Source organism: Octopus sinensis, linkage group LG1, assembly GCF_006345805.1.
Source record: "Octopus sinensis linkage group LG1, ASM634580v1, whole genome shotgun sequence".
In the NCBI taxonomy this organism is placed as follows: domain Eukaryota; kingdom Metazoa; phylum Mollusca; class Cephalopoda; order Octopoda; family Octopodidae; genus Octopus; species Octopus sinensis.
This window is the reverse complement of record NC_042997.1, coordinates 10,896,906-10,921,999: the sequence shown is the minus strand read 5'-3', so window position 1 is coordinate 10,921,999 and position 25,094 is coordinate 10,896,906. Positions and strand designations below refer to the sequence as shown.

The following is a 25,094-nucleotide window of genomic DNA, read 5'->3' as shown; positions in this document are numbered from 1 at the left end:
GTGCTTGTGTCTGAAATCATGGAATACATTGGAAATGGTGAGGTCAGATCTAACTATCTGAGTCCTTACAAACAATTACGATATAGGATGAAAACAATTGGATATTAGCTAAAGAGTAAACACATATTATGGGAAAAAAAATTAAAATAGTGATACTGAATAAAAACAACCAATGTCAAACAACCACATTGAATATAATTTTAAATTTACATACACATAGAAATTTTCTGGAATGAAAATGTAATGTAAATTAAATTTTTTTAAAAACAGCTTTCATAGTAAAACATAACAATGAAGTATTTTTGATAAAAGCAATTTAATTTTTCCATAGTTCTTAAATGGTTAAAATTCTATATTGATTTGACCAGATTTAGGATGATAAGTTAAAGTGACAGGAAATTTTCCATTAGAGGTAGCATCAATAGGTTGGTTAAGCAAATGAACTCCTTGGCGTGTGTGTTTATCCCAAGTAACATAGCCATCTGATGTTTTCTCTTCAGAGTTTATTATGCCTGTACTAATCGTTGTGGTACCATATTGGAATTCTACCCAGAATGCAATACCATTGCATGTTCCATTTCTGAAGCAGAAGAAAAAGAATATAATAAATATGAAAAAAAAATGCAGCTACAATTTTTACATATACATGAAGTTAAAATGCTGTATTACTGATGCTACAGTCATGTGTTCAAATTCTACTATAATTATTCCATTGTGTTCATGAGCAGGTCTCATAACTAAGGGGTTAAAATATTAGATGAGTCATATGGACTCATTTGACTTATCTAAGGTACTGGGCTCACATAGGTGAATGTGTTCACATTTTCACTTAAATCTTCCACTGGCTTTGTGCCTTCGAAAATGTGTGAACAAGAGATTTCTTACTTCATAAACAGATTAAAGGTTAGCAACAGGAAGGACATCCAGCTGTAAAATAATGCTTCAATAATATATTTGCCTTGTCCATGCTAGCATGGAGAAAATGGATATAAAACAAACAAACCATTTATTACTCAATTTTCTTCAGTGATCTATTTGAAGATGAATAAGCATGATAGTTTCCTATCATTATATAATGACAGAAAACATTGTCAGTATATAATGGCGAAAATTACTCACCTGGTAAATGTTAGTGTGTGTTCATTATACACTTTATTCTCTTCAAAAATGGAAGAAAGATCAAAAGAAGCAATTTCAAGAGGTTCAGAAAGTGCTTTGCCTGGATATTCCCAGAGTACTTCAGCTTCAATATTTCGGTCAACTCTGAGTGAGGAATCCTACAATTAAAATAAGATAATTCACACAAAGTTGTTAATTAAAAGACATACAAGATGCATGCATGTGGAAACTGTCCAAAGACGTGCAATCAGACAAATATCCTCTGTCAGTCACTTACCATATCTTGAATGTATTGCTTAAAGTTTTGATGTATAGTAGTTAACTTGGTAGACGCCCACAAGATTAACAACCATCTTTCTAAGGATAACTTTGGCCACCTTTTGGAATTCAATATTTCTATCACTCATGGACAGTACTTATAAAATCAAAAAAACAGTGCAACATCCATGACTTTTAGAAACCGCTGCCGCCACCACCACCACTACCATCAACAAAAAGGTGGTGAGCTGGCAGAATAGTTAGTATGCTGGACAAAATGCTTAGGAGCATTTCATCTGTCTTTACGTTCTGAGTTCAAGTTCTGCTGAGGTCGACTTTGCCTTTCATCCCTCTCAGGATTATTATTATTAAAATTTCCTTTTAATTTAATATGAATTCAATTAATATCTAATATATTTAAGGATAAGAATTTAAGCTACATATTGGACATCTTAACCATCAATAGCCATCAATATTTTAACTTCACTTCAATTACAAGCAGAAGCCATAAAAAAAGTTAATATTTATTAGATATAAAAAATTCTTTTCTTGGCTTATGAAAATGCTTCTTTAAAGGGCATATGATAAATGTTGAAGTAAAACTTCATAAAAACAACATATATTATAAACAACTTGGATATATTCAAATTTTGTAGCAGCCTTTAGGATCAAGTGATTAAATGACAAAAGCACTTTTATAATATTCAACATTCTTTATAGAAGAACAAATAGGATAGTAAACTCCCAATTAATATCAGCAAGAGCTGAGTTATTTGCTTTACATTATGTTCAGTGCTTTGTTTATTGTTTCAATAATACATGGTAGTGACTTTGATGTAAAAGCTAAATTAACCCTCAAAAAATAAATAATGATGCAAGGTATATAATAAAATAAAAAATGACATACATAAAATGGTTTTTAAAAAAGAAGATTCTTACCTCAATCATAGAATCAAATTCCTCTAAACAAAATCCTTCACATGTTTTTACTGCTGAACGAATTTTTGAAAGGTCTCTAAATTGCATGGCCATTCCAAAGATTTTCATTTTGTTGGGGTAACATGTAAGTGTGGAAGATAATTCGCTGAGAATGTACCAGAAATGCAAATTATGCCAGGGTAGCAGGCAAGAATTAAAACTTGGTTCTCCTATGGCGATATCAACCTATGAGAAAATGAATGAGAAAATAAATGCTGTGAAACATTTATGTACACTATTGGATCCTTTTATCAGTCCTTAACTTATCTCCAACAGCTAACTTTTATCATCAGGCAACTACTTCGATGGTACTGATACCTGTCCTTCTAATTGTTGTTTCTCTTGTCTGCTTTTGTATCGTCTATCTGTCTGAATGCTTTATCGTCCTCTATTGCATTTTTGTGCCATTTTTATATTGATAAATATATATATATATATAACATACAAAAATGGGACAAGAACACAAAACATTCAGACAGTTAGGTGAAACAAAAAAAGGAAAACAAACTATCCAGACAGACGATACAAGGAAAACAAGGACAGATCATTTGGAGTTTTCTATCCTCAGTCGAGTTCCAGATTATCTTTCCAATTTCAGCTGGTTATACTCAAGACTGCTCCAATCTGGCCAGCCCCAAGGAAAAATAAGCTAAGAGCATTACATTCCTTGGAAGAAAGCAGTGAATGTATATGAAACAAGGACGAAAAAAACCCCAGAAATATTACACAAATATAAATAACAGGACATAATAACAGGTGTCTTTTGACTAAGGACGAATTAAATTAAGCTGGCGTGTGTGGAAGTAAAGCCTGTGAAGTGAAAGAGGGAAAGTGAGCATGAAGAGAAGGCCAGGAAATGTGAGAGAGGAGGAATGAAAGAATGAAGAGTGGAATGAACGAAGTGTGAAAGGGCTGAAAGAAAGAAGGAAAGGATGAAAGAATACAAAGAACAATAGAGTCGTACAAAATTTAGATATATATACTTACATATAAGAGACCAAAGAATTGCAGATGACTTAAGACCATAAAAATAGTGAAAGTGAGGATGGGCAGGAGAACAGGAAGTGTGGGTGGGTGGGCAGAGATTGCAAGAGTGTATGGGAAAGTAAGAGATTGGTAGAGATAGAGAAGGATTGAGAGAGGAATATAATCGAGAACGTGTGTTGAGAGATAAGTAGTGAAACAGAGAGGATAGAAGGAAGACAGGGAGAGAAGACATGATTGGGTAAGTTGTAAAAGTGAGGGGCAGGTGTAGTGAATGGGGAGAGAGAGAGATAGAGAAAGGTGAGATGTTGTGGAGGAGAAAGTGAACAAGGATAAAAACTGAGAAGGAAATATAATGAAGAAACATCAAAGGAGAAAATGATAGAATTTATAATTTTACCTTCATTAAATCAAACTGCTGCTTTGTAGGTATTTTGTCTAATAATGTGATAACACCTTCGGCATTGTTACTTTTAATAAAACTCTCTATGATTTGATAATTGTGTTTATGGGTTTCAACAGCAAAAACCTGATATAAATAGAAGTTAAAATTCAAATTAAAATGACATTGTACATCATAAACACTTAATGAAATAGAAATAAGAAACAGACCCACAGACTTGAATCGTACTACCATTGATACTTCAGAGTGCCTAGTGTTCAGGTTCTCATATATTATGTACATAAATTTAATTTTTCTCCCCAAAACAAATTTGGTCAATTACTTAGCATAGAATAAGTTATAGGTACATAAATATCATCATCATCATCATCGTTTAAAGTCCGTTTTCCATGCCAGCATGGGTTGAACGATTTGACTGAGGTCTGGTGAACCAGATGGCTGCACCAGACTCCAATCTGATCTGGCAGAGTTTCTACAGCTGGATGCCCTTCCTAACACCAACCACTCCGTGAGTGTAGTGGGTGCTTTTATGTGCCACTGGGACGAGGGCCAGTGAGATAGTACTGGCAATGGCCATGCTCAAATGGTGCCTTTAACGTCTGCTTTCCCTGCTGGCATGGGTTGGATGGTTTGACTGAGGACTGGCAAGCCAGAAGGCTGTACCATGCTCCAATCTGATCTGGCAAAGTTTCTACAGCTGGATGCCCTTCCTAACGATTTGACTGAGGTCTGGTGAACCAGATGGCTGCACCAGACTCCAATCTGATCTGGCAGAGTTTCTACAGCTGGATGCCCTTCCTAACACCAACCACTCTGTGAGTGTAGTGGGTGCTTTTACGTGCCACTGGGACGAGGGCCAGTGAGACAGTACTGGCAATGGCCACGCTCAAATGGTGCCTTTTATGTGCCACCTGCACAGGAGCAAGTCCAGCGGCACTGGCAACGACCTCACTCGAATGTTTTTTCACGTGCCACCAGCACAAGTGCCAGTAAGGTGACGCAGGTAACGATCATGCTTGAATGGTGTTTTTTACGTGGGGGCAGGGAAACAGGAATTATGAGTAGTGGTAGAGATAATGAAGGGGTGAAATGGAGAATATAATAAAGAACACATGCACTTCAAAACAGCATTGATTAAAATAATTCAAATGTTCTCTGGACAAATTTCTCCAAAAAGTCCCTACACTTGGATATGTCTCCAACAATAATAACTCTTTGCTAGAGTGGGCCATGGTGTCCCATACATAACTGAGATGTGAATCATGATCTAAAAGGCTTCACCAGGTGGTGCTTTTAAGTTAGACATGGTCTGGGCCTATACTGGCCAAAACTTATCTAAGTTATATTCTATACAAACATAGAATGGTGATAGCTGCAATATATCTGTCTCAGACTTTATTTGAGAGATTTTGTGTTTATAACATTAAAGCTTGTACAGTTGTACATTTGTATATACATTATAAATGTATAAAATAAATCGTTTCGTGTGTGTGTGTGTGTATTCTTATGTCAAGCATAATGAAATTAGACATTATTAATACCAATATATTTTATGAGTTCATTAATAAAACATGAATGATGAAATTAAAATGATTAGGATGTATTTGTTATGTATCAGTTATGATACTCAATATGATGTCTTCCTATTTGTTGTGCGATAGTTAAAAAACTGAAGCAAACAAATTAAAACAAAATAGGAATCAGGAAAGAAATACAACCACAAAAACCTTAGGTTCAATTACTCGAGGTTATATTACTTAATCTCTGTAAAACTGATACAACGTTGTGTCACTAGAACTCGTTTGAGCACAGAAAGGAGAGAAGGTAATAACTGAGATAATGTCAACTGTTGTTATTAATGCAACAACGGAGGCTTCATAGATTAAAGGAAAATAACAAACATCTTGTTATTTTCTGAAATCATCCTCATCGTCGTCATTTAACGTCTGCTTTCCCTGCTGGCATGGGTTGGATGGTTTGACTGAGGACTGGCAAGCCAGAAGGCTGTACCATACTCCAATCTGATCTGGCAAAGTTTCTACAGCTGGATGCCCTTCCTAACGCCAACCACTCCGAGAGAGTTTTGGGTGCTTTTTATGTGCCACCAGCACGAGGGCCAGTCAGGTATTACTGGCATCGACTATGCTTGAATGGTACTTTTTACGTGCCACCAGCAGGGAAGCCTGTCAGGTGGCACTGGCAACGACCATACCCTAATGGTGCTTTTTACATGTCACTGGCAAGGGTGCCAGTCAGGCGGCACTGGCAATCTACAACCTAATGAAAACAAAGCATAAATAAAACTTTATATGGTTTAGAAAAACCCAGTTGTAAGCAGATACCTTTTTGGCTCCTAACTTAGCAGCAATAAGAGGAATTAAAGAACCATCTCCAATAGATAGGCAAACAGTATCCTTATTGATAACCTGCAAAACATAGATAAAAAAAAAAATAATTTGTCATTAAACTAACCATAACATCAATGACGGTAAAAGTTAGAGAATGCGAAAATTGTATTCTGTAATTGAATACTTTTGAATTAATAGTTTTATGCCCATGAATGACCTTTTTACTACTACAGTATTTTCAGTGAATTTCTATAATAAAAGAAATGAAATATGTACTGTAACTATAATCTTAATTCTCAGTGCGAACAGGAGTATAAAACACACAGCTACACGCATGGACACACACACATGCACGGACACACACACACACACACGGAGACACACAACCCAATGAAGGAGGCCCTGTTCAGTTTACTCAACTTGTTAGAAATAGGAGCCAAATCTCTCCCAAATCACACTACACTGTTCTGAAACAGGAAGAGTACATTGAATAATGTGGTCCTTGATGATAAAAAAGAAATGAAGGATTGAAAAATAAAGCAGAAAACAAAGATGCTCACAGTTTAAATGCCTTTGGTTACAAGATCAGGCCTGGCTTGAGATTAAACAGCAATATACACATGTAAACATGAAGACATAAATATACATACACGCCAGGAATATTGTCAAGAAATATAGTGTTTGTTCACACTTTTAGATATTCCAAAATATTATTAAATTTTATGCAATTTATTAAACTAGATTTTTAAAAATACTTTGGCAGAACTTTACCTTCTTTAGTTCATTGACGTAAACTTGGTTCCGAACAGAGTCATTCAACATTCCTAAACGGTTTCTGCCATAAGTTAAGTGTATGCCACAACTACACACGGGCAAGACATCACTGATGGATACTTGAGGCCTGATTTTAAAATAAAGAAACCAAATCATGAAATTAACAAAAATAAGGGATCATATTGAAAAAGAGAATTACATTTGTACAATGAAAGCTTCAATAAATGATATGAATATCTAGTTTTACAATCTGTGTAAAAGTTGTTGGTTAAACCCAGGTCAGTTTTGTTAGAGGCAATCTTATTTCTTTATTGCCCACAAGGGGCTAAACATAGAGGGGACAAACAAGGACAGACAAAGGGATTAAGTCAATTACATTGACCCCAGTGTGTAACTGGTACTTAATTTAGTGACCCTGAAAGGATGAAAGGCAAAGTCAACCTTGGCGGAATTTGAACTCAGAACGTAACGGCAGACGAAATACCACTAAGCATTTCATCCGGCGTGCTAACGTTTCTGCCAGCTCACCTTGTTAGAGGCAATCTTATCAAAGGCATTCTAGCCATGTCAACAGTGTCATTTTTTCCCCAGATGGTGTATCTAGGACTGCATAATATAACGTCCTTCTGTATTTTAAGAAAAGATATAATTTGATGGAGATCTGGCTGCGATTTCTAACAAATTGAGCTACCATGTAGAGGCATCCTTGATGGCTCATTACATAAGAATAGAAAATAAGTATAAATCAATTAAATAAAGAAAACTACTAAAAACGAAAACATATTTTAAATTGATTTAGAATTTTCTTAGAATATGGGTTTTGTTAATAAGGAAGCATCCAAGACTTTTCAGTCTCTTAAATCATTTTAGCATCTATTTTTCTAAGCTTGATGGAGTTTGTTGAGGCAGATTTTCTATGGCTGATAGCCCTTCCTGTTGCCAGCCCTCACCTGTTTTCAAGCAAGGTTATATTTCACCTGAGCCAGACATTTTTGCAGAATATTGGAAACGAATGACACTGCTTGTATGACAGTGACACTCATTTACAACTAGCATGTAATGTCAAGACAAGGAAATATAAACAAACTATGTCTGTTTATAAATAAATAAGTTAAATGAATTCCAGGTAGAAGTAGGAGACCACCAAGGATCAGCCCTCAGCCTCCTCTTATTCATTGTAGACCTCCAGGCAATAACAGAGGAATTTAAGACAGGCTGCTCCTGGGAGCTCCTCAATGCTGATAACCTGGCCCTCAAAGCAGAATCACTACCAGAACTAGAAAAGAAATTCCAGGTGTGGAAGCAAGGTTTAGAGTCGAAGGGCCTTAGAGTTAATGTTGCAAAGACCAGAGTCCTAGTAAGTAGGAAGATGAACAAATCACACACCCCTTCAGGTAGATGGCCCTGCTCGATCTGTAGAAAAGGTGCAGGTAGAAATTCCATAAGAGGTACCCAGTGTAAGCTACGGATGCATAAGGGTTGCAGCAACATCAAAGGAGGATTAACCGGAAAGATAACTTTCATGTGTGAGAAATGCACTGGGGCGATAAACACCACAGATGCTCAGAAAATAGATTCCATCACATGCCAGGGGTAGAAACTAGAAGTAGTTGATAGTTTCTGCTGCCTAGGGGACCAAGTCAGTAGTGGGGGTGAATGCTCAGAGAGTGTTATCACTAGAATAAGTGGGCAAAGTTCAGACAGCTTCTACCCCTACTGGTGACAAAGGGCCTCTGACGCATGTGTGTGAACTGCTATGCTTCATGGCAGTGAAACATGGGCTGTGACTGCTGAAGATGTGTGTAGGCTTGAAAGAAAGGAAGCGCCCTGAGAGAAATATTGGAAAAAAGAAGCATTGGATGTGGTGTGCAAGAGAGACATTTGCGTTGGTATGGTCATGTACTACAGATGGATGAGGAGAACTGTGTGAAGAAGCATCACTCCCAAACAGTGGAAGGAATCCGGGGTAGAGGGAGACCCATGAAGACATGGGATGAAGTGGTGAAGTATGACCTTCGAACGTTGGGCCTCACAGAGGAAATGACGGAAGACAGAGACCTCTGGAGGTATGCTATGACTGAGAAGACCTGGTAAATAAAGTGAGATCACAGCTGTAACCTACACCAGTGTCGCATAACCAGCCAACTCAAAAATACCTTGGATCGTAGGGCAACATGCCATGCTTGAAGAGACCTATTGAGTCAAATACATCAACAAATGAAATCAAATCACAATCAAATGGAAATTGTAGTTGTGGTCCCTATGCCGGTGGCGCGTAAAAAGCACCATCTGATCATGGTCGATGCCAGCACCCTCTGGCCCCTGTGCCGGTGCATATAAAACGAACCCACTACACTCTTGGTGTGGTTGGCGTTAGGAAGGGCATCCAGCTGTAGAAACATTGTCAGATCAGACTGGAGTCTGGTGCAGCCTTCTGTCTTTCCAGACCCTAGTCGAACCGTCCAACCCATGCCAGCATGGAAAACGGACGTTAACGATGATGATGATGATGATGATGATGAAGTTTGTAGATAAGTTAGATAAAAACTTACTCCTTTTTAGTAGACACATCAAACCACCAGCTGTACTCATCATGGCAACTGGTTAGGGAAACTTCTTCTCCAGCTTCAACTGCTATGTATTTTGATGGGTAATATATGGCTTGCATCCAATGATCTCTCCACTTGTTTGAAAAAGCAAATAATTAAATTACAATAAATGTGAGACAAAATATAAAAATATAACAATATTTCAAGAGAATAACTATGTAAGTATGTCAAAATATAATTCCTAATTTTTACTAAAATGAAAAACTACTTTTAAAGTTCTTGGGATCTAATGTTGTTCTGGAAACTGATATCTGATAGCAAAGATGGTGATGATGATGAAGATAATTGATAAAGATATAAATTAATAAACATGTAGCATTAATGTAATTTTCAGGCAGAATCAGAGTAACATAGTTGAATTACAAGTACAATCTATCCGACAGGATTTTGCACAGAGTTTCTGCCTACCCAAAGCTTGGGTTGGCTTGAGGCAATAAAAAAGGACACTTGCCTAGGGTGCTGCAGTGGGATCAAACCCAGGACCTCATGATTGTTAAGCAAACTTCTTAACCATTTAGCCAGGCTGTATCTGCACCCCTACTGTAGTAGCTCCTTCACTGGTTTAAAATGTAACTAAGATGATAAAATGAAAAGTGAAGTCATCATCATCATCATTATTTAGCATCTGCTTTCCATACTGGCATGGGTTAGATGGTTTGAATGAAACTGGTAAGTTGGAGTGCTGCACCAGGATACCATGCTTAACGCCAACCACTCCTAGAGTGTAATGGGTGCTTTTTATGTGCCATTTACATGGCATTGGCATCAGCCACAATTATGATTTCACTTGGTTTGATGAGTCTTCTCAAGCATGGCATGTTTCCAAAGGTCTCAGTCACTTATCACCTCCATGAGACCCAACATTTGAAGGCTGCTTTTTACGCGCCACCGGCATGGGTGCCTGTTATGTGACACCAGCATCGGCCACAACTATGGTTTCTAATAATATAACTGATTACTTAAAAAATATTTTTAAAAAATACAAAGAACAATATTCAAACCAAGAATTTCATACCTGAACTTCTTTTCTCTCTGGATGGGCCCAGTATGGAGCACAACTCAATAGAATCTCTCCCTCTTTGTCCATATCTAGATCCCACCACATAAATAATGTATCTATAGTACCACTGGAGTTTGCTGTGATGTGTGCCAATGATTTTGCATTAAAAGGTTCTGCTGAATTTAGATTTTTGTCAGTGACTAATTTTTCTTTGTCACTAAAATCAAAGCTAGAAAAATAATACAAATACATATATAAAATATCATTTTGAGATGCAGTATCTGGAATTATTCAAATTATTGAGACATATGCTTAGGTAACATTGGTAAAAACAACAATAAATCATGTAGTGTTAGTATTATCCATCAAGTTGATGGAAGTGAAAAGTGTACTGTAATACACAAGAATTTGAAGAACTTTGTTTGACAGTTGATACATTAGATACACATTTCTCCTCATGGCAAGTCAATATACCCCATTTATTGCTTTAACTAAAAATAGTAATGTATCTTACCCAAGGAGCACAGTATCTTGGTTTGCATTTAGGATCAGACATCAAGGAGATGCATTTATTTCTATAACTTTTGTAGGAAGCTATACCAGGAACTTAAAACAGCTTCATATATCAATCCAATGCAGAAGACTATGTAGTCACTTGACCTGCTAAAAGTAGCAGCTAAATTTCCCTCAAACATTGCTTTACTGTTTTAAAAACTGAAGCCTATACTGTCTAACTTAGTCCTGTCTATATAATACGCAAGGAAAACAACAAAACAAAAAACTGAATGGTCAAGATCAGTTGGGCCAGTCTTATATAGTTCAAAGTAAGCACCTAATCCACTGTGGTGGAGAAGGTGTTAATCTACAGTGGAGTTTTCTAAAATGATCTGAACTCTATTTTTAATATCTATCAAACAACTATGTCAAACATCCAAACAATTTAATACCAAACATCATAATTTGATCATCTTAAGCATTTGATTAATCTCTTGAAAGCTGAATTACTAGCTCAACTTTTGTGGGATTTGAAAATTTGAATCTCAAAATTGTAAACTGTAACTTAGGGACCAGCAAAATATGTTCCTAAAATTCTGACCTCACTGACAACTGGACTGGCTGGCGAAAATATATTGAGAAAATAAAACTATAGAACAAAATAGCTTACATACCAAAATACTGTGATTGGGTCTGTTATGAGCTGGAATTTAGACTGGTGCAATTGGTTTAGCTGTAGATCATGCAAATGTAAAGCTCCACTGCAATTATGCATTTCTTTTGGTACAGAAATAGATTTGGTTTTATCAATAGTGATAGGCTGAACTTCATTCCAGTTTTTTCCCAAAGGACACTGCGCCAACTGAACATACACTCTTGCAGAATGAGGCACCACAGAGCAGTTAGGCTAGCAAAATAGAGAATGAAATTAGGAACAATGACAACTTTAGTGATGAAGGGAATAGTGATTTTTTGCTTTTTGTTATGGCTCTACATTTGATAATTTCTAATGGCTAAAAGAAAAAAAATGGTAATACTTTCATGAACTTCAAGGTTTATTAGGATTAGCATTTAAGTGGACAAGAGCTAAAATGTCTCTTTAAATAAGATACTAGTCTATCAGAAATAAACTTCCAAGAAAAACAAATGTCTGCTTTCTAGTAACATAGACTACAGCAGGCAGAGATACTATTTCATTGCTCAGTAAAGTTTCAATACAATTAAATAAAACAAGTATCATACCCTAATATGGTCTGCTGTGTTCTAATAACTCTGCCCATAAGCTCTTCTGAAGGTAATCTCATTGCTACCTTAAAAGGTGATATTTTAAAAATCTGCTTATCTATATATCAATCATTATTTTCATTACCGGCTATTTGTTTATATTGTTCTACTTCAATTTTTTCATGTTATTACATTTAATTTATATTTTTTGAAAATCTAGACATTTGCATATTGTTGAAGCAATTGTTTCTACAACTTAATATACCCTTATTGCAGTTAACCAGTCAACTGTGTAGCATTAGTAGAATTTGCTGTCAACCATGTAAACTGAATAAATTCCTTTTAAATGTAAACCACATAAATTTCTTTTAAATGTAAACAATGTAAACTCCTTTTAAATAATGAATTTAACATATTTCTACCAAAGGTAGAAATATGATAAGAAAGACAGTTGTCGAGAGCAATCAACATATCCAACATACTCAAGTAAGTGAAACCACAGTTTTATTTTTTATAGTATAACACATTCAGTTTGCTATTTCTAGCAGATCAAGCAATCTTACAGAGATCAAGCAATCTTACATCATTTGGCTTGTTTTCCAGTTGTAAATTTCTTTGAGGCATAATATCAATTCTTTGAAATGTATCATGATTGATTCTCAACCCATCACAAAATTTAGGGAAAATGAATCTTTCCAGTAATTTTCATGTGAATATGTTACTTGTAACAAAAGTAAACTACTTTAAATTACAAAAACTACTGAACATTTTGGAAGAGTTTGGTAAAACATTTCTAACATCTGTTCTTCAGATAATAAATATTATAAATTGATATATAAAAGATAAAAGTTTGATTGAAAATTTTATTCAATGTTTTTACAATATTCAGTTAACTGTTGATGGAAAATCCTGTGACATTACTTCTTTGACTTCTTCAGCATTGTGATTCTACATCTTTAGGTTATGTATTTGAAATTACTTATGATTTTTTATTTAAATCTATGGAACTAAAAGAAATAATGGTAGTTAAACTAATACTTACCTCAAGAAGATACTGAAGTGCATGGTAATAAGTACTAAGTGCACCCTCTCCAATAAGTTCAGTATCAAAAACTTCAGTAACAAGGATGTTAGCTTTTTGGAGCATGTCTTTACCTATAATAAATTGCATCATATGAAGATAAATCATAACAAAATGACCCCCCCCCCCCCCGCAAAAAAAAACTGCCTGTTAAATAATAGGTTTTCAACTGTAGAATTGTAGAATCCATGTCAAGTAGACACTGGAGCAAGATGCAGTCTTTCAGCTCATCAGATACTTGTTAAACCATCCAACCAATGCCAGTATGAAACATGGACATTAAAGATGATGATGATGATGATGATTGGTAATAGGAAAGGCATACAGCCAATTGGCATGTATGAACACAGTTTATAAGAGCAACGGCTGCCAATAAGAAATTACCCAGATCATGGTAATCTATCTAAATGATGCTAGCATGAAAAGCAGAATTAAATGATGATAACTGTTAGTCACAGTAGCTGTGCAAGAATATAATCAGATGGTTATGAAGATTTTACTACAAATGCCATATTGTGTTTTGGGCAGAATATATATTTTAGTTTGCCAGTCTGCCTAACTGACACTTCGATATCACATATTAATGGTTGGTACTAAGAATAACATCTAACTGCAATTGTTCTGGCAGTAATTAAATGTCTACATTTGTGAAAATCATCACCCATACAAGAATGTAAAATGAGTGTTTACACTATAAAAAAAAATTATTCTCATAGCGTAAAATTGAAGCTTGACACTAGAAACCACCAAACTATTGCCATTCTAGTCAAAGTGAGAGCCTTGTATGGTCACTAGGTCTTCTAGGAATAGCAAACAAATTTCCTTTTAAAAAGAAGACTTTGGATAAAGTAGTCCAGAGTACATTACGTTTGAAAAATACCACCCAGAACTGTTGTAGCTGGAATTAGGTCTGACTTGGAGCAGCATTTTTGGTTTGTTATCAGTTCTTCTGTCATAGATGAACCAAAAAACTTTTAAGTTTTGTATGCAGTCAACAGGACATCAAATCACAGTTGTTTAATAAGAGGTTAAGACCATATTTCCTTAGTCAATGTAAATTCACAATAATTAATATAAAAAGCGTCTTACATAAAAACAAAATTTTTTTTTTAAATGTTGTGCAGTCTGCAATATTTGCATTGCAGATATTTGTTTCAGGACAAACCAATGATTAAAGGAATTCCAACCATAAACATTTGGTCTTTTTAAGGGTTAGTAGGACTATTTTATCCTGTGTATCTTTTCTTTTTAAAGATAATAGGTTGTGATTTGAGAGACATTTGGTTGCTGTCTTCAGTAGGTCATATGACTACATAGGGGCTCCATATTGGCTTTGTTGAATTTTCATTTATGATGGTAGAATTTATCATCAATGAATATGAGTTTGTGTAGGTGATTGTGTGTAGTTCTGGGATGCCTAAACCAAAATCAAACAATAAAAAAAAAGTAGAATTTATGTTAAATAATCTAGAAAATACATTCCAATTCAAATATAGACTTTTCTATTTTGATAAAGTTGGAATATTTCCATAAATTATTGGTGCAAGTATGTTACAGGTGATTACCTTCCTAATACTATTCACTCAACCATGCAGTGGGTGAGCTTAATTTCAGTAACAAATATGATGCCCGGTCTTCAGGCAAGACAGAAAATGATAAAAACAAAACATAATATTAATGAGAAAATAAAATAAAAGAAATGAAAGCATGGGTGGCTAACTACAAACCTTCACCAACAGTTAATTCTGTTGATCTTTTAGGAATTAATTTAATTTTATCTTCAAAACCATTTCTTTTTATTACTTTCTTTGCACATTCAGCCATGGGTGTGAATGCCTAGAGGAAAATTAAGCATAAAGATAAATTCAGTTTGAGGGAAAAAGAAAAAGAAATATGTTAATTCTTATAAATATATAACATTATTCACTCATTACAAGAAGGCACACCTGGGATATTATTTAAAGTATTCCTGTTTCACTTTCCTCACAAATGTACACAGTTATAGCAATCTTACAATATTTATCAGTATCAGATTTTCAGCAATCATAGAGTAAGTTATTAGTGAGCCAAGTCAGTCATCTGGTTTTGATTTTCAGTTAAAATCAATTTATTTCATTTACGTTGTTAATAATTTTGGCATGGACATTATGATTTGGCTTTCACCACTACTTTTTAAAAATCTCTATGTTAAAAATAAATTTTCCATTAGACAGTAACTTAACTTCATTTCATACTTGGAAGCACTATGTATTACTAGTGTTCATTAGGATATGAATAAGTAGTACAAATACCCCCTCTTCCCTTCTCTAAAGCATCAACATATATAACACAAATGTCAATTCTTAATCATTCCTTCATCATAGCATTTGAAGTAACAAATTTTACAAGCGTTTGTGACTGAACAACAAACCTCACATGCTGTGATAGAATCTGCTCCACATTTAGCAGCCATCATAGACAGCAATCCAGTACCAGTACCAATATCAAGAACATTAACTTGTTCATTCATTGTTCGGCGTTGTTCAATAGCCTTTTTAAGGGCTTTAAAATATTTCTGGTTCTGTAAATGAAGAAAACAAATGAGTTATTTAATTCAACACAATTCAATTTTTAAAATAACATTTTCTCATCATAAAAAAATGGCATGGCTTAGTTGCAGATCTTACCAATATAAACCTCTGTTGCAATTAATGTATTCTTTTGGTACAGTAATGAATTTTATTTCATCAATGTAATCTTATTCCAGGGTTTTTTTATTTTCTAAAGAACATTAAGTAAATTATGTGGTTATTTAAACTCAGATATCTGTATTTATTGTCAGAGTTAATGTTTAATGCTTGTCGTAGCATGTATCATTGATAACAAAACACTGATGTGAGATGCAATTTAATTTATCACTGAAGCATCTAAAGTTTTGTTTTGTTTAAAGTTATAGTACAATATATAATGTTATAATTTAAGGATCAATATTCACCATCTTAATCCTATATTTCATGAATTTGATAGCTCCCATGAACATATATATATAGAGGGAGCTATGGCCTAGTGGTTAGAAGCATTGTACTCATGATTGCAAGATTGTGGTTTCAGTTCCTAGACTGGTGCTGCTGTGCCTTCTTGAGCAAAATACTTCATTTCACATTGCTTCAGTTCACTTAGCTGTAAATGAGTAACCTTGTGATGAACTGGTATTCTGTTTAGGGGAAATGTTGGCCTGATCTCCGCCTCAAGCCAATAAGGTGGCATCATTTGAAAGCTACAACAATGCAAGGAAGCACTTGTGACTAGTGGTGTTTAGTTTGGTCAGCACTGTGATATATATGATAATGAAATACATCTAGAGCCAAGGAAAAATTATTTTCCATTTATGTCGATAAATTTATCTAATTCTTTAATGATCAACCCACCTCAAACTGCTTCTGGGAACATAATATAAAGCCTCCATTTTAAGATGTTCAAATTTAAAATAAAACCACATATTATATGAGGGAGTGCTGAGAAGTTCCAGGCTTTGAGTAAAAGAAAATACAGGAGGATCAGTTAATTATGATTTTATTCAACACATTCCCCTCTCAGATTCAGACACTCATTGCAGTAGTCCTTCGGTTTTTCTAAGCCTTGTAAAAGAACTTGGAAGGCTGGGCCTCCAATCAGGCCTTTTGTGATACCCTTAAAGCCAGGAACTTTCCAGCATCCCCTTGTAATTTTATTTAATAACTCTTTGATTAGCTATGTTCCAAAACACCAACTTCGAAATTAACAAGTTAATATTTTGCAAAATCTCTCTACATTTTTGATTATTTACAAAATTAACTGAAACACACAGGCTGTTTCATCATCGTCATTTAATGTTCGCTTTCCATGCTAGCATGGGTTGGACGATTTGACTGAGGACTGGCAAACCAGATGGCTGCGCCAGGCTCCAATCTGATCTGGCAGAGTTTCTACAGCTGGATGCCCTTCCTAACACCAACCACTCCAAGAGTGTAATGGGTGCTTTTATGTGCCAGTCTAGTGGTACTGGCAACAGCCACGCTCAAAATGGTGTTTTTTACGTGCCACCTGCACAGGAGTCAGTCCAGCGGCACTGGCAACGACCTCACTCGAATGTTTTGTTCATGTGCCAGTAAGGCGATGCTGGTAACGATCACGCTCAAATGGTGCTTTTTATGTGCCACCAGCACAGAAGCCAGACAGCTGCTCTGGCAGCGATCCCGTTCAGATGGAGCTGCTAGTGCTCCACTGGCACAGGTGCCAGTCATATGATTACAAAAGGATTACTTAGGTATTCAAATTTAACAATCATCAGTAAAGATATAAATCCTTAATTTTCTAGATTTTGTGCTAAGACTGACTAATAATAAGGAAGTGGATTAAATAAAATATCAACTGTATTTTAGAGTCAATAATCAAAAGAAGGAAATGACAGTATTTTAAATTACTGGATCACAAGTTAAATTTTGGTTGGCTACAGCTGTGCTAATGAGCTGTATTGTTAGCAGCAGATGTGACATTCAAATCATGCTGGTTTTGTTACAACTTATTTTCTACTTTTTCTGTAGTAGATATAAATATATAAGCAAAAAGGTGTTGCAACTTACTCGTTCGGTATCATGTAGCATATCAGCATATGAAGAGCTGGAAAGATACATACAAGAATATGAAATAAAAGCAGAAAGCAATAATGGCTTTATGATAATCTTAAAGAAAATCTTCCATCAAAATTGCATGTTTAATTTGTGTTCCAAACACCAGCTTAATATGACAGTTATTTTACTAAATTCTTCATTATTTTCAAAATTACTTAAAACATAGTTGTGTATTTCAACAGAAACATAGTAACAAAAGGTAAGAGAAAGAACTCATCTATCATGTGGTACACCAATTGTTAAAGAACACACTATCACAACAACGACCCTCCTTTAAGAAAAATCACCAATCTATGAGATAACAAAATAAGTTACAATTTAAATGTCTCTGGTGGCATGATCATTCTTTTTGTTCATTAACAGGAATGACAGGCATGGCAAGGTTTAGTAAAACAAGTTCATTACTTCTATTGTAGAAAGAATCTCTCTTGTCAGAGAGAGTATTATGGGAAAAGGAATGAAAGTTGAGAATGTTAATTTGGTTAATCTGACTCTGCTAGCCTGAATGTGCCCCCTAGAGATGTCAGGCATTGTGACAATCATGGAGAAAGACAGTATCTACTACTCAATTGCTTCTGTGAGTAACAATAAACTTAGGATTGCATTCAAGTAGCTCAATTTCCTCTATTAAAGGATCACTTTTGTATTGTACCTTTTTTTTTATAAAGATAAGATCATGAGAAATTGATCAAGAAGTAAAAGAAAATGATAACTAAAATGAAAGAAAAAAAAATTATCATGAGGAATTTCATAGATGGCAGTTGAGAGCAGAAATCACATTGAGTGAAGTACTCCAGCATGAATATCGTCCAATAGGGATTTGAAAAAATTTGATAATTTTAGGCAAATAGTACTGACTTCCACATTGTTTGATTTGTTCTTTAGCATTGTTCATTTCTATGGCTGTAAGGAGTGGTTTTACTTTGTACAATTTTTAGAAAAATTTGGCACCTTGGGCAAGTGTCTTCTACTATAGCCTCGAGCTGACTAAAGCCTTGTGAGTGGATTTGGTAGACGGAAACTGAAAGAAGCCCATCGTATATATGTATATATATATACACATATGTATGTGTGTGTGTCTGTGTTTGTCCCCCCCAACATCACTTTACAACCGATGCTGGTATGTTTATGTCTCTGTAACTTAGTGGTTCGGCAAAAGAGACAGATAGAATAAGTACTAGGCTTACAAAGAATAAGTCCTTGGGTCGATTTGCTCGACTAAAGGCAGTGCTCCAGCATGACCACAGTCAAATGACTGAAACAAGTAAAAGAGAGTAAAGAGTTTCATAGACATGAAATGAACTCCTTTATCATGGTGGGTATCACTGAGAGTTTCAGCAGGAGAAAAGAGCAGTTTGACAGGTGATATTTGCACAAGGAAATACAAAAAGTTAATGTAAATATTCATAAATCTAAAAAGTATTTCTTTTGAAATACAAAATTTAATGAAATGCTTTCAATAGCTTCCTTGAGATTGTGTTGCAGCTAGAGCAGTGTTGACACGTCAGTCTCATCTGTAAGTAGAATGGAGTTGTCAACAGCATGAAAGTAGGCATTTTCGTCAACTTCAATAATTTTGAAAATGATAACTTCTAGAGGATTTGGAAACTGGTATAAGATTTGCTTTAATAGACTAACAACCCAATGATTTTGTGGTGTACTTGAGCATTGTATACAATAATTTCATTATTATTTTATTATTATTTCAAGTTCCCTTTTACAAGTAGGAATTTTAAATGGAAGCAACATATAAGAAGGATTGAAAGTTATTCTGTGATTTTGATTGTAATACCCAGGAATTTTATGTTTGTAGTGTTAAAATACATTCTTTGCAAGATAAATTTAAATTTAGATCTTTGGCACATGACAGGAATGCAGTATAACATGATATATATTTAAATTATTGCCTGAATATGAATTTTTTCAATTGCATTACAATCTGTAACAAAAAGTAAAAGTGATTCAATGAGAAATTGAGGGATTTTTGTCAAAGAATAAAACAAAATATTCCCCAGTTTATTAAATTATATTCATTAGATAGATTTGCTTGTTGTATTAGATTAACTTGCACTGTTGAAATATCTCTTCTAACTATGGAATATTTCAGCCGAGATCGACTTGGACTTTCGTCCTTTCTGGGTTGAATACTGAAGTCCATGTAATCGACTTACCCCTCTCCGAAAATGCTGATCTTGTGCAAAATTTGAAATCAATATTAGTTTTGCAAGAACAGGATTGACGCACTATGGAGGGGGCGTCCTGCAAACTTAGACCATGTCTGTTACTATTAGCTACAACTGTCGAAGTGTTGTACCGCACATGACGAATTAATTGTACTAGTGGAAAAGGACCTGTGAACAAGCTCCTAGGACCTTCAACACGGAAACCATCCTGTATCCAGTATGTTCAGTCCATTAAGTAAAATGGTAAAATGTCTGTGAAAAAGACAATTCCACTGCTGTTTAGTCCCGGTCAAACTTGGTCAAGCAATCCTATGATGAAAGACAATCCAGAATAAACATCCTGTTTTTTTAGGAGATATCTAAAACTATATTAACAAATGAGATCTTTTTTTTTTAAAGACAGTTGGGATTGAGATTTGCGGGAAATTTTGTTGCTACTTCTAAAAGATCGAGCGGCCACTTCGTTTATGATGTAAACAATATTCCAGACGAAAATAAAGAAACTTGATTATTCTTCATCGATCATTCCGATTCATATATGATATTATATAAATACAAAATAGGAATCAAGCAGTAAATGTGTTTTGAAGAAGGAATGAAAAAATAAAATATTACATTAATTAAACGTTTTCACACCGCAAGTGAATAAAGGAAGTCGCTCATATTTCTTTAATTATCAATATACTTACCGAGCTATTTCTTGGTGATAATCATAATTTTCGTCTTGTAACACCCATTCATTCTTCCCCAGGAGTGGATTGAACTGGGAAACGAATATACTCATTGTAGATCGAAGTTGAAAAGCCGTCAAAACTGATTTCAACATTAAACAACGTGCTCCAAGACAAAATATCTAGCAAAAAAGGGACATAACTCTAGACCATTGATTTCACCCCCCCCCCGCCACTTTACACGTGCAGGTTAATTGACTCCTAGAACATTTTATAGACTATGAAATTAAAACATCTTAGGGATCGATTGATCTTAGGAAAAGTTAAGGCCAAAAGTGCAAAATATGGAATGAGGTAATCAAAATTGACATTTCAATGAGTAGATCATAGACATACATACAGAAGTGTGTCCCTTGAATTTATTTCCTCAAAACTTTCAGAAACAGATACTTTTTAACAATCTTTTGCAAATATAGATAGTACAGATTCCGATTATATCGAATTTTTTTGTTGGGATTTCCAAGAGTTGGTGAAAGGAGTTTCGGAAAATTCACACATGTCAACTTTGTTTCCTCATAACTTTCAGAAAAATGGGTATTTTTTCCTGAAAATTTTCCGATACTCCTCCCGATTCTCCGGAAAAAAAATTTCATAACAAATTTCTTACATAATTGGAATCTAAACCATCTGGAAAGTATTGTAGAAAATTTCATTTATGGATTACGATTTATTGGAATTTAATGCGGTGTGTGTGTGTGTGTGGGGGGGGGGTACACATACATATTGATGCCACAATTTTTTCATAATTTCAAATTTCATTTTGTAGATATATGTGATGCGTATTAGTGTGTGTGTGTGTGTGTGTGCGAGCCTATTAATTTTTTTCTTTCCATAATAAATTCCTATATAATCGTAATATATAATCGCACCATATGAAAGGTATTTGTAGAAAATTTCAGAAAAAAACACCCATTTTTCTGAACGTTATGAGGAATCAAAAGCCCACTCAGGTAAATTACTAGATTCCTCTCCCGATTCCCTGGAAAACTTTTTCACAACAAATTTCTTATATAATTGGAATCTAAACCATCTGAAAAGTACTGTAGGTTTCATTAAAAATATCGATTTTCCTAAAAGTTATGAAAAAACAAAGTTGACGGTAGTGTGAAGGGCACACTCGTGTAGGCATGCCTAGATGACATTCTTAAAGGCGTTAATAAAATATAGTTTGTCGATTCTGGCGATCTCCATGGACTATCGTCCTCCGCAAACCTCAGACAACGGAACTCAAGGGACATCACTAACTATTATCAATGCAGTGTGGATGTTATCTGGAGGCGCAATGGCCCAGTGGTTAGGGCAGCGGACTTGCGGTCGTAGGGTCGCGGTTTCGATTCCCAGACCGGGCGTTGTGAGTGTTTATTGAGCAAAAACACCTAAAAGCTCCACGAGGCTCCGGCAGGGGGTGGTGGTGATCCCTGCTGTACTCTTTCACCACAACTTTCTCTCACTCTTTCTTCCTGTTTCTGTTGTACCTGTATTTCAAAGGGCCGGCCTTGTCACTCTCTGTGTCACGCTGAATATCCCCGAGAACTACGTTAAGGGTACACGTGTCTGTGGAGTGCTCAGCCACTTACACGTTAATTTCACGAGCAGGCTGTTCCGTTGGTCGGATCAACCGGAACCCTCATCGTCGTAACCGACGGAGTGCTAGGGATGTTGTTGTCCATGGAGATCGCCAGAATCGACACGTTTAACATTATAATACATTAGATAAACTATATTTTATTAACGCCTTTAAGAATGTCATCTAGGCATACCTACACGAGTGTGCCCCTCACACTACCGTCAACTTTGTTTTTTCATAACTTTTAGAAAAATCGATATTTTTAATGAAACCTACAGTACTTTTCAGATGGTTTAGATGTTGGAGCATATTTTGGTTGCAAAAAAGTCATCCCTTGCCGAATATTCTTGGCGACAATACCAAGTCTTCAAAATCTTTACAAGCACACTAAAATATCTATGTATCATTATTAATGAAACGAGATTCAATTTCAAGGTGGACTCTACAGTCTTTCACAAAGTAGGCGAGAAATGATAATGTGGAAGCGTAAGCGAAGAAAACTTCAAACCCCAATTGTATAGTCATTCACATGTCTCTAATTATCAATGACATGAAGGTTTAGATGGATTTGGAAAACTTGCTCCTGTTCTGAAACCATATTGAAATAACTTAGCAACATTCTGACTCATGGCCTGACTTGAAAAAGAGAGTACTGATTATTTACTTAACTGTGTTATAAGAAGGTACTAAAGACTGGGAAGTGATTTATGAGGAGTGTGAGGGTACAGTATTTCAAAAGGATAAGGGATGTTTTGGGTTTGTAACTAAATTTGGCTACAAAGTTAGACATAGGAAGGATAGCAGAGCACTTGCTGAAGAACCACAAACTAAAGCATAAAATGCTTCATCGTAGATATGCAGAGAATGGAAATGTATTTTCGACCCGTCAGAATGTTTCTGCAAGCTTCTTTGCATTTACTTACTGTTTATTTTTGTTCTTGTAAAATATATTCCTTTTCACTGAATTATTGTAACAAATAGAATTTATTTTGATAAGATAATTGCTTCTTTGTATACATTTTAAAATTCTTAAATTAGAACATATTTTATGTTTTATTCAGTATATCAGTCAGTGTTCTGAATAATATAATCGATTAAAACGCTTGTGCCACAGTATGGCTACAGTTCAATGAATGATATTAAAAATACAATACTGCATAAAACAAATTTACTAAATCTATTTGAGAAATACAAGGTAAAACGGGAAAAAAATGAATAAAAAAGTGGAGGGGCTAGTTTCACTGAGCCTTCAGCCTTTGTCAAATTCAAGGGTTTTCAAATTGACATCACCAAAATTTCACTAACATTGGACAGGAGCGGGCTGTCCCGCGAAAACTTTTTTCCCACTAGAGTTCTGGACCCTAGTAATGAACTCTTTGCGTATCCTTTCTTCCATTCTAATCAGCACCGTGCATTCTTTACTCTTTCCTTCTCTACTGGCAGACAGCAACCGCTCCGTCTAGGTTAATGTTTGTTTCTTTTTGTCATTTGAGCATTGAGATGGCTGTGAGGTGTGCTAAAAATAACAGCTAAATAAGATATTTTTTGATAAGTTTTTAAAATTAAAGTTTATTAGTTAACATCTGGCTCAGAGATTTAAAACGAACTATTTTTCTCTTTTAAATTAACATAAACATTTATTTGCATGAAAGAAAATTACCGAAGAACTTTCATCTAATTCTTCTACATCTTTCTGTTAAAAAATTGTAATGTGTTTATCGCATTTGCATTAAACACTGGTGGTTGTAAGGTGCGCTAAAAATTATTTACATGAAATAAAATTACTGGAGACATAACACGTTATTTACAAATATTTACAAGGCGGCGAGCTGACAGAAACGTTAGCACACCGGGCGAAATGCGTAGCAGTATTTTGTCTGCCATTACGTTCTGAGTTCAAATTCTGCCGAGGTCGACTTTGCCTTTCATCCTTTCGGGGTCGATAAATTAAGTACCAGTTATGCACTGGGGTCGATGTAATCGACTTAATCCGTTTGTTTGTCCTCTCTGTATTTAGCCCCTTGTGGGTAGTAAAGAAATAGGTTATTTATAAATATTCTTTTCTACTCAAGACCCGAAATTTTGGGGTAGGGGACCAGTCGATTAGATCAACACCAGTACGCAACTGGTACTTAAATTTATCGATGAAGGATGAAAGGCAAAATCGACCTCGGCGGAATGCTATTTTTAGAATATTAACAACAATGTATTTATAAAACATTCAAGCAGTTTCTGAACTTTCATATTCGCCCAAAACATTATCTTTGATTGCTATAGTAATTCAAACTTAGTTCAGCGTCAATGATATTGGCATCTGAATGAGAGCACAATACAAGAGTCGCATGGTAACCGGAGGTCGCTATTTTGAATGCCAACATTGGTTAACTTGACAAGGTGAAGGTGAGCTCTGGTTAGCTGTATGAAAATGAGCACTTTACTGAGGTCCGGAACTCGCGTTCCGGACCCTAGTTATGAACTCATTTGCATATAGTCAATCAGAGCTCAACTATCAAGTGATGGTCATTTGGGTAAGGAATGACTATGCTTCTTTTCTCTTTTAATAATGCTTGTTTCAACCATGGCTACCTCTGCGTAGTTATTTTTGTTGTTGTTTACTTTGTAAAACAGTAAGGGGTGAGGGTTTGTAGCACATCACCATCTACCCACATTTTCTCCATATGGGGCCCTAAC

The 25,094-nt window shown here is 35.3% G+C and overlaps 1 protein-coding gene across 1 annotated transcript; it reads right to left on the bottom strand.

Annotated features, from left to right (window-relative positions):
- Window positions 1–297: 297 nt before the first annotated feature.
- LOC115212858 (protein arginine N-methyltransferase 7) lies at window positions 298–20,984 on the bottom strand. The gene is made up of 14 exons (XM_029781645.2): window positions 20,795–20,984; window positions 17,875–17,911; window positions 15,684–15,833; window positions 15,001–15,109; window positions 13,235–13,347; window positions 11,643–11,875; window positions 10,489–10,702; window positions 9,417–9,547; window positions 6,862–6,991; window positions 6,085–6,168; window positions 3,740–3,868; window positions 2,317–2,541; window positions 1,120–1,277; window positions 298–580 (listed from the first exon to the last, which is right to left on the bottom strand). The coding sequence occupies exons 1-14, from the start codon at window positions 20,929–20,931 to the stop codon at window positions 343–345; spliced, it is 2,088 nt and encodes a 695-aa protein (XP_029637505.1). The 5' UTR covers window positions 20,932–20,984; the 3' UTR covers window positions 298–342.
- Between the last annotated feature and the right edge of the window lie 4,110 nt (window positions 20,985–25,094).